This window comes from Sitophilus oryzae, unplaced genomic scaffold, assembly GCF_002938485.1.
Source record: "Sitophilus oryzae breed Bouriz unplaced genomic scaffold, Soryzae_2.0 scaffold_1146_pilon_pilon, whole genome shotgun sequence".
Classification (NCBI taxonomy): domain Eukaryota; kingdom Metazoa; phylum Arthropoda; class Insecta; order Coleoptera; family Curculionidae; genus Sitophilus; species Sitophilus oryzae.
This window is the reverse complement of record NW_022145778.1, coordinates 22,799-34,315: the sequence shown is the minus strand read 5'-3', so window position 1 is coordinate 34,315 and position 11,517 is coordinate 22,799. Positions and strand designations below refer to the sequence as shown.

At 31.7% G+C, this 11,517-nt stretch overlaps 1 protein-coding gene across 3 annotated transcripts in view; it reads left to right on the top strand.

Moving 5' to 3' along the window:
- Positions 1–314: 314 nt before the first annotated feature.
- The window catches only part of LOC115886661 (telomere-associated protein RIF1-like), a gene marked incomplete at its 3' end in the record, with an annotated part of 32,884 nt that continues 21,681 nt past the window's right edge, over positions 315–11,517 (top strand). The window contains 7 exon segments of one of the 3 annotated variants that reach the window (XM_030905928.1): positions 315–400; positions 479–853; positions 903–1,120; positions 1,176–1,440; positions 1,486–1,706; positions 5,904–6,099; positions 6,159–6,459. In XM_030905928.1, the coding sequence (XP_030761788.1) occupies positions 488–853; positions 903–1,120; positions 1,176–1,440; positions 1,486–1,706; positions 5,904–6,099; positions 6,159–6,459 (1,567 nt within the window). 3 annotated transcript variants of the gene reach the window in all.

Sequence of the window (11,517 nt, the reverse complement as noted above, 5' to 3'; positions counted from 1 at the left end):
GGAGCGAAACCAATTTAAGTAAAAACAATGCTTATTTCTCTTATACCTTTTTAGTAGTTTGGAATATACCTATTAAGAACTATTGTATTGAATTTGAATTTATTTCTCATAACTTTAAATTTCATTGAATTTTAAACTTTCTAAACAATAATTTCTTACCAGTAGTCTGAGTAGAACTCCTTCTTGCGGCAACCCGTTAAACACTATTTATAGTTCCACCACAAGAGGTCAGCACAAATCGTAGGTTTTTTAATTTTGACAGAAAGTTTATTTTACTATCTGTCTTTCTGTCTTTTTGACAGTACTATATTTATTCCCGCGCACCGTAAAATGCCGAGAAATGTTTATAATATTTAATTAACACGTTTGCATTATATTCTTGTATTTAAACAAACTGGTCGTAGGTAGTATATTATAGTATTGCATTTCCATCGATGTGTAATTTAGAGTTTTTTGTGTTTATTGTATACATTTACAGGAGTAAACAATGAGTGACCAAATTACAAGTAATTTAGAAACTGTATTAAATAATTTGGATGAAAAATTGTACATAAACAACCAAATCAGTATATCAGAATACAAAACTCAGTATAAACTTCTGAGGGATAGTTTTTGCACTAGTGGATACTTTAATGATGAAGGTGGCAAGAAACTGCTGAGTTTATTAATTGAAAATAATATACATAGTATTCACAAGGACCTTATTGCTATCTTGGATGGAAACATTGATAAGAGACTCGAAAGGGATGTTTTATGTGGTATAAAAAAGTATCTAATTAAATTAATAACATCGAACAACTTCACTGGGATTTCTGCATTATATGAGTTGTGGAAACAACATGATCTAGAAAAGGTAGATTGATATGTTTTATATTAAAAAAAAAATTACATGTGTTTTGTAGTTTAAAACAATTTTATCAAGTTTAAAAAATGAGGATGAATGTGTGTCTAACAATTGTACAGAATTTTTAATTGAAGATTTCTTACCTCATCTAATCTATTGTCAGCATAACGAATTAAGGCAGTCTCTTGTTCAATTTGCCTTACTGTTTATTGAACTTTTTCCAATATCTTGTTTGAAGCCCGAAGGATACAAATCGTTTTTATCCAAATTACCAAGGTAATATAACCTTACTCTGGTCAATTTGCTGACAATTAAGTATTTAATATTGCAGTTTTTTTTCGACTGTAGTAGAACTGCAGGAAAAAGGTGAAGAAGTATGGAGAGATATATTTCATTTTTTGTTAAAATATTTAGACCATAAATTTACAAATTCCGAAGTCCAAGAAATTTTTCATAATTCTCCATTAAACTGGAACATACTTCGAAAAGAACTAGATGATAATTTAACATCTGAATGCTTAAAACATATATCTGAATGTAATATCGATGAATTAACCAGGGTATATGCTGATTGGAAGAATTTAGATCCACAAAAGGTATAAAATTTATTTAGTTTAAACAAACTATAATGCTGTTTGTAGTTTTCAGATGCGCTAAAGATTTTATGTAATGATCCTATAACAAATGCACAGACTAAAATTTTTCTGTTTGAAAAACTAATTCCTATTATGATGGATACCACAAATGTTAATGATGCCTTGAAAATACATCATATTGATCTTGGGCTCGAGTTTGCATTGGCTTTTCAAATTACACAATTGAATAATGAAGAATTCGGAAATTTTTTGAAGAAAGTAAATGAGTAAGTGAAATTAAATATTTTTAGGTAGATATTTGTAGACTTAAGTGAATATTTTTTGCTACAATTTTATTTTAAGTGAGTAAACAAAGTTGCATCAACTTTGTAAAGCTAGAGAATATTTTTTCTCCATTTTTGGAAGGAAACAAGTTATATTTAATGTACCTTTTCTAGCATAAGTCTATTTTTAATCATACTATTCAAAACGTATGATGAAATTATTGGGCAAAAGTGAAGTAGAAATAATAAAAAAAGTATTTATAGTTAACGTCACGTTTTTGCTTCTAAGGCCAATCTGGATGGGGCCTACTTTGGCTCTGCGGAATCCGAAACCGCGGTACTCGGCCTTACTCTGGCCTTTTTTTGTCACTGGCCTACCCTGGTTTTTTTTTGGGAAGTTTGGTATTTTTTTATTTTAATTTTGTGGAATAAACTGTACGCACCATTGTCAAAAACAATGAAAAAAAATTACTACTCAAGTGCTTAAAAAGGAGCATAGAAGCACATGTTTTTTTTTACTATAGAAACCTACAATTATGTGACGTTTAAAAAAGAAAATGTAGATGTTATTGTTTATTATAAGTTAATATAAATATTATTAATAATTAATATAATTTATTTATAACAATAGTATTCTAAGAAATAAAACAAATTCTGTGGTCTTAACTGTTGCTTCTTTGGGAAAGTATGTAACTTATAAGATTAACACTTACATATTTGAACCTCGTTATAGACCATTCCAGAACACGTAACTTTGACAGATCCGCCATTTTCACTGGGAGGCATACAAACCGTATATAAACCATTCTTTTGCCTTTTTTTGTGTTTTTAATTTGGCTGTACTTAAACTGCCGTTAAACGGTAGCTTACTAAAATGCCGTTAATAGGTATGATGTCGTTGATGTGACGCACTTGACGGCTTTATGAAATATTGGAATTTTATAAGGACTAACCAATGCTATCCACCCCACCAAATCACCAACTTAACCAACGCAACTAACCTCGACACTGATAAAAAATATAAAAAACAAATATAAATTAGTAAAAATCAACCAACCCCACCAAATAACCAACTAACCAATGAATTAACACCCTCCATATAACCACGCTAACCAACCCGCCAAATAACTAAACCAATCCAACCAAAAAGAGTGAAACCAATGCAATAAGTTGATGCTATAAGCAAAAAAAAATATAAAAAAGTCTTGGTCGGCGTGAGATTTGAACCACGGACCATTCGCTTACGAAGCGATAGCCTCAGCCACAGACCCACAGGTGCTCTTGCAAAATGCTTAAGGCTAGGCATTACTTTCCGCCGACATGAACGACGTCGCAATATCTATTAACGGCATTTTAGTAGGCTACCGTTTAACGGTTGTTTAAGTACATCATTTTAATTTTGGTTGTAATTTTTAATTTTGGTTGGTGTCAAATACGTTTAAATTTCCTATACCGCGGCCTCCCCATAAGATAAATGAGAGAATTTATGTCCCAGTATTGAAGGAGGACAGAAAATCGAGTCGAATGGTTTCAAGACATAGGTTCATCCTTGTTTAGTCAAACCTCCTACCATACAAGGATAGACTTATGTAGGAAATGCATTGAAATTCTATAGCCATCCTTTAACATCGGGACAGGAATTTAAGCGGTACCCTCCGTATATGTAATTTAAACGTATTTGGTTGGTGTATTTTCCGCCGGTGCTGCCACCATCGGAGAATAGCGTAAACAGCCGACTAAATAAATACACGAGTTTAAATGGCGAGTACATGAAAAATTAGTTATAATAATATTTGAAATGTATTAGTAAGTGCAATTTGTGAAAGTTCTAAAGAAAATTAAAAATGTAAATCTTTGGAATAGGTACTCAAGTTAATAAAACTATTTAGATTAGTAATAGCACGCCGACTGCTTCAACTACGGTATCTATCATAGTTTTGTGCACCGGTTTTGCTAGTTGGGCCATAACTAGGGCTATCTCAACATAATAATGATGTTTCTTCGTCTTGGTTATTTTTTACGAATTCGAATACGTGTGCGTTATACTTTTGCTTGTGAGTTTGTGTGGAGTAAATCGGAAATTTTAATTAATTTTATATTTATAAAATAATGTTCAAAGATTATACCACTGCAATGAAATAACAGGAAACAACGAATCAACAGGAACATAAAAGAGAGGATAGGTAAGTGAGTTAGTGAGTATACAGTTGAAACAACACTTAACAACAATTACTGGATTCTGATTCTCCAGTTCAAGAATAATAAATATTATTATTGCAAATTGCAAACAAAAATTATAGGGTTGTGAATTTCATAACATTCTAAACAAAAACAAAAAACCGATCGATACACGCACGCTTGACACTTGACAGTCCCGAAAACAATCCACAAAGCGTTCCAACGTTGATACTTTTTGCACCGTCACGAAACTATTCGAAGTTCGCGCATTCTAACAGAGTGCAAGAAAACTGATTCGAGTACGATTTCGAAACGATTCCGAAATGCTGGTTGGAACAAACCTTATGTTCTCCTTTTCGTGTTAGTATTTTTTCGGCAATTTTATTATCATTTGAAATTGGCAACATAACGCGTCGTCCAGTTTGGGTTCTTTTTTACCTAATTTTTACTACCCGAAACAGCGTTACATCACACAAACTTCGTACCTGGGAATTATACAGGGTCCGGCAATAGTGCGTCGGGCATCTGTAGCTCTTAGAATAAAAAACTTGGAACTTTTGTTTCAGCGTAAACCTTAGTATATACAAGGATGTATTTCAGGAAAATAATTAAACTTCTATAGGGTGGCGCAAAAAAGTGTGAGTGGATCTGGATTATTTTTTTAAACGGAACACCCTGTATATTACTGCATTGTTGGCTTCCTTTCAGATCACTTTACATAATCCTAAAATATGAATAAATATATTTTGATAGTTTCAGAGATATTAATAAATAAATTAAAAAAAATTATATTTTTTAACCTGCATTAAAAAAAAATATTACAAATACAAGAACTCTTCTGAAATAAAAAACTATATTAGGTTTTTACTTTAGATGGTATATATTTAACTTTGCTATAAATATCGTAATCTTAAATCATACAGGAGGTTCAAAATTCTACGCCAAACTTTCTAAAATATAAAATAATTTTTCTTTGTTTTTTTTTTTAAATGGAACACTCTGTATATTATTTTTTATTAGATGGAAAATTAAAAACTGAACATTTTTTGTGTTTAACACATTTCAAAATTTTTAATGGTTTTGCAGATACACGCAGTATTAATCCATATGGCTTTCAACGGTAAAATACGAGAGAAAAAAATTATTGGGTGGCTTTGATAAAAATTTACAAAGGAAAATGCCATATGAAATATAAAACGGCGAATATCTGCGAAACCGTTAAAAATTTTGAAATACTCTTAATACAAAAATTTTTTATTTTTAATTCTCCATCTATTGAAGAAATATTATACAAGGTGTTCCATTTAAAGAAACGAAGAAAAATTATTTTATATTTTAGAAAGTTTGGCGTAACATTTTGAACATCCTGTATGATATACTATTACCATATTTATAGAAAGGTAAGTACAGACCATCTAAAGTAAATATCTAGTATAGTTTTGATTCCAGGGAGTTCTTGTATTTTAATATTTTTTTATTAAAGACTGAAAATATATATTTTTTATTTATTTATTAATATCTCTGAAACTATCGAAATATATTTACTCATATCTTAGGATTATATAAAGTGATCTGAAAAGAAGCCAAAATGCAATAATATACAGGGTGTTCCATTTAAAAAATCATCACACCCTATAGAAGTGAAAATAGTTTCCTGGAATGCATCCTAGAACATACTTTAGATTTGCACTTGAAACACAATTTTAAGTTTCTCATTCTAGGAGCTACATATGCCCGACGCACTAATGCCGGACCCTGTATAGTTTCAATCACTGCACTAGTAAAAACTAAAATACTTAAAAAATGTCAAAAAAAGGCCACGATTTTAATAATATTTCAATGCGATCAACATGAATGGTAACGGGACTGCGTGAAATACTTTAGTCGGTTACTTCTAATTCCTGCCGTATCGAGCGCTGCGGTCGGAATTTTTTAAATCAAATGAAATGCTCCAATCCTATACGCGATTTTGTATTGAACGCATCTTTTGTTGACAAAAATACAGTAATTTGCTCATTTTAGCTACATCAAAAATATATCAGATTTAAGAGACAGTCAGTTCAGTCACTGGGAAAAACTCTGGATGTTTCTGGTGAGATTGTTTGGGAAAAAACTACATCATTCTATGAGTTTAATTAATAAACTACTAAGAGTCGTGGAACATGCTTTTAGAAATTCCACCTTTGAACAAAGACTAAAAGGGTATGACTGCTGGAAAGTAGGTTACATATTTAACAAGAAAAATTATAAAATAACTATCAAAATGATATATTTCAGGAACTTATAGATAACGGAAGTTTAGATGCTGTCTACCTAAGTAGCGACAAACAAATACGATTGTTACTAACGCCTCTGCGTGCCAAATTCTCTAAACAGGAAGCTGTCATAATTAAAAGATTCGATGTGTTTATTTATCTCATACAGAAACTGCAAGACAAAGGCATACTAGTACTGAAGGAGTTTCTCGAATTTTGTTTCGGGGATGTCAGTGAAGATACTGACCCGCACAAATCTGGTCAAGGAAGAAGTTTTTCGGGATTATGGTTGAGGAGTGCCAAAGCCTTCCTAGCGATCCTTGGTAATTAACAATATTTATTGTTTTGTAAGTGCATGGTCATTTAATACAGTCACCGGCAAAAAAAACCGGCCACTAAAAACTAGTCCCAATTTCAAAGTTGGATTTCTCGCGAACCACTCATTAGATTTTGATGATTTTTTTTTAAATTGTAAATTAATTCCTTCTTAACGGATGCTACGTCAGCAATTTTTATTCCGAATTTATTTTGAGCATATACAGAGCACAACAATAAGACGAAGTTTTTTGCCCAAACTTTGTAACACCCTGTAGGGTGCAGCAGCTCTGATAGCTATTGCTAAATCAAATGATATTGTAGCCTCATCTTTTGTGAGTGTTTTGTTTTTTTAATCAAGACATTATCTCTGTTTGTATTGGAGATAAGCTGCTTTAAAACAAACGCCTCGAAAAAAGCTTTAAAAACAAATCAAACATCAAAACGTAGGTAAGTTTAACTTGAAAATAACTAAAACATGAAAATTAAAAAAAAAAGATAAAAAAATTAAGGGACTAATATCTAGTGTCCACTCGCCTGGTGAAATTTCCCGTTTCCATATTTCGATTCCAGGCATCTTGGACTGTTGTTCGAAATATACCCAGGGTATCGGAGACATAATGTTGACTTTGGCCATCCTCAATTAAAGCCACAATACGAGCAACATCCGTTACAGATAATGGCATTTTTTAATTTGACAACCGTTGCCTTGATTACTTATACATAAAACTTTCTGCCTGCGAAGCATTTTTCCGAGACATTCGTTTTAAAGTAGCGTATCTCCAATACAAACAGAGATAATGTCGTGATTAAAAAAACAAAATGCTCACAAAAGATGAAGCTACAATGTGATTGGATTTAGCAATAGCTACTACAACTGCTGCACCCTACAGGGTGTTACAAAGTTCGGCCAAAAAACTTCGTTATATTGTTGTGCCCTGTATATGCTCAACATAATTCGGAATAAAAATTTCTGACGTAGAATCCCTTAAAAAGGAATTAATTTACAATTTAAAAAAAAATCATCAAAATCTAATGAGCGGTTCGCGAGAAATCCAACTTTGAAATTGAGTCTAGTTTTTAGTGGCCGGTGAGTTTATACAGGAAAATCAATAAAAGTTTGCGTCATAAAAATATTTGACGAATGCACGTCACAATGTTGCCACGGCTACTTTTTTTACTTTCTGACAGAAGTTGCAAGTTGGTTGAGCTTGCAACGTTGCAACGCGAATTATATTTTTGAAGCTCTCCCATATACTAAATGAAGTAGGTCTTCTGGTTAACCTTAGTCTTTTTTGGATAACTAAATACTAAAATATATTTCTTTTTCTATATACATATGTGTTTCATTCAAAATATTTGGACACACTATACAGGGTGGCGCACCTCTTTCGCCTCAGTTGATTACACGAAAACGGAAAGATGTAGAAACAAAATATTTTATGGGTATATGTGGGGAGGCAATGTGTACAATTTAAAACTATTTTAAAATATATAGGGTGTTTCAGAACTAAGATCCATGCCAAAGTTATATTTTTCTTATGGGACACATGGTATTTTCAAGGTGTATGTAGCACTAAACTGTATTACTGGTTGCATGACTGCATTACTGCTACATAACCGCATCGTGTATTGAGGAACCTGGCGAATTCGCCAGAAAGTAAAAGGAAATTACAGAATTCTTTAGAACGTTCCAGAAACACTCGCCAGGGGGTATATAAAGGCCCGCGCTTTGGCAGTTAGCAGTCGGAAGTTTGATAATACCGCGTTTTAAATTGTGAATTAATTGGCGAAGGTGCCAGCATCGTTAGAGTAATAGTAGTTGCATAAATTGTGTTGTTAATAGTATAAGTTGTGTGTACAGAGTGAGAAAAAATAAATTCGTTAAGTATTTTATCGTGAGTTTAAATTAGTGGACCCACGGAATCCGTAACAGTATTTTTTTTTTGGATTCTTGGGCCAAAAAAGGTATTTATTATAAGGGTTAATATGTTTAAAATCTTTGGTTTTTGAGATATTTAAGTATGCATGCAATAGAATAGATTATCAACGCCATGTACATACATTACTTTTCAGAATTAATTTTTGTGCTGAATTTAGAAGTAGAGAAATAGACTTTACTGAAAAATTTTATTGCTTCCTTAAATTTATAGGGGGGTACTGGTACCAAAAATTGCTGATCTATTTTAAACATTTGTTTTACATAACAACTTTGTTATTTCAAATGCAACACCCCGTATTTTTTCATATAAATCGAAGTAGATTTAAATGCCCTTTCAAACTATATTAGAATTTCCTATACCTATCTAGCTCAGATTTTGAATGAAAAGCGATTTTTCAATAAAATGTCAATCAAGATGGCTGGTATCGCCATGGCAATTTTCTAGTGACAGTTAATAACTCTTTTCAAAATCGACATTAGTTTATGGACATTATTATTTAGATTTATAATAATTTACTTAAATTTACCCACAATAGTTTAATAAGTAAGTATTCATTATTTTACCAAGAAAAATAAAGCAGTATCTGCTGGCGGAATTAATGGATAACTTTCTAGTGTTTTTATTTTGTGAGGAAAATTGCTTCTTGACCTTAAGGGCTTATGCTCAAAGATATCCAAATAGCAGTCTTGCTGATAAGCGTTCCTTTGAAAAATTACTTGTCTTATTTCGCAGATCTGGTAGTGTGGTTTATAAAAAACCTATTAGGTAAAAATCTGTCTTTGGAAGTGAAGAAAACGAATTTGCTGTAATTGGCTCTTATTAATTAAACAAGTCATCGTAGAATAAACAAAAAACTACTTTTTTTCTTGATAGATAATAAATACATATTTAATAAATATTATTTATTAAATTTGGTAAGTAAATTAAATAAAAGTAAACTGGGGGGCTATAAATTTAAATAAAATCCATAAACTAATTTCGATTTTGAAAATAGCTACTAACTGTCACTAGAAACTTGCCATGACGACATCAGTTCTCGTGGTTGCCATTTTATTGAAAAATTGTTCTTTAATCAAAATTTGAGCTAGATGGGATAAGAAACCCATTAGATTGGAAAGCTCGTAAAAATTTTGGGTCGCGAAATTATTTTGGTCGCGACCGTTATACGCGATCTGGCGCTGCTATAGCGGTCGCTAAGAACAACGGCAAACAAAAACAGAAATAATTTTCTCTTGTCAAAGTCAGAATCTTCAAAATTCATAATAATCCATGGCTGGGAAACTTAAATGGAAATGACAGTTCATTAAAAATAGTTTTTCCTCCAAGATGCAGAGGCGCAAAATATTAAAACTGTGCAAATGTCAATATCTGACAATCAATATTTCAACAATGTAAATGTCAATATCTGACAATAATAAAATTTGATTTTTAACTGACACTCAGAGATGCTTTTGTTGTGATTTTACGGTTTGATTTCGTTTTGATTTGTGGAATTATTGCAAAATTAAATTCCTTCAGATTTTTTGGCAGTATTCTGTTTTAGACAATGTTTTTTAAAAATGGTGGGACAATTTGTGTTTTGTATAGACTCTTAGTTATTTTTTATCATGGAATTTAGTTGTGGTACACCGGGATTCCGAAGGATATAAAGGTAAGTAAATTAAACATATCTACTTACAGTTATAGATTTTTTAAATTAGTACTGCTAATAAATGCTACTTGCAGAGCAGTTATTTAATTTTTTTTACGGTGCATGTAAGGAATTAAGGACGCGCGTTTTATATTAGCATGATCAGCAGATGATTACATCTGATTTAATTTGTTTTTATTATTTCAGGTCCCAAACGGAAACAAACTGGGAATCTTGCCTACACCAAAATTATATACCTAGCCGTTTCCAATTCACTTCAAAGGGAGGAAAATTATGTAAAACTGCCTGCTATTTGCTGAAAACCGCCAAAGATTAAATTATAACTGTAACAACTTAATATATACTATTTCTAGTATTTTTAATATATTTTTTAATTAATATCCGACATATAAGAACACTTTGTGTGCTTTTAATTCAGTTGATTTATCGTTTATAATATGTTCTATTTATAATTAAAAGCACACAAAGTGTTCTTATATGTATGTCTAAATTTATTTTAAATTAACTAAAACAACCCCCCTTCCCCGCACCCCTCTCTTCAATTAGTATTTCTTCCTGTGTCTACCAGAGGCGCCCTTGTATAATAAAATTGAAATGTATTATAAGTTGCCTATCTTTTTAATAGTATAAAGCCGGAGTCTCATGCATCCGAAATCCGATGACACGACGATCCGACGGTGCTCCTATTGGTCGAAATATTTTGACACCAATTTTTATCCGATATTTTTAACTAATCGTCCGACGTCGTATAAAGTTAAATTTTGTTTAACTTTTGTACGATATCGTGTGTTTTTTAACCTCACTTTTTTTGAAAACATTGGTTTTTAAAATCAAGTTTAGTGGGAAGTGGGCAATTTCGGGCTATTTGGCGAGGAAGTTATTTTTATAAGTGTTTCTCCAATAATACATGGAATAATACATAATAATAATACATAGTAATTACAAGTCTAAATGTCAAAACTGTCAAATTTCGGAACGAACTTTCGGATGTATGTGACAGGCTTGTTTTATTTTACACGATAACTTCAAATTTCGGATGTCGTACCATCGGATTTCGGATGCGTGAGACTCCGGCTTAAGTCTTTTATCTATGTAATAATCTTTCAAAATCTAAACCGCTCTCATTAAAGAAATTCCGAAAAGTGTTTATAGCGTCCATTTTCAAAGTAATTATTGCTATCTTGTGAATTTAATTCAAGTTTTATTTACTCCAACCGGTGATAATTGTGAAAAAGTGGCATAAAAAACTTAAAAAGCTGTGCTGTGAACTGTGAACTGCAAAAACCATCGTGGATCGTGGCATAACGTCGGTTTCCAAAGTTTGATAGGTATTTCATACATGCGTCCTTATATAAAATAAAGTTTCTTGTATGCAACACACTGTGTTTTATTTATAAAATTAAACGAAAATAATAATAAATTTGAATAAACAATATTTGGCGATATAAATCCGGAAAAAGCCGAACAGCTCC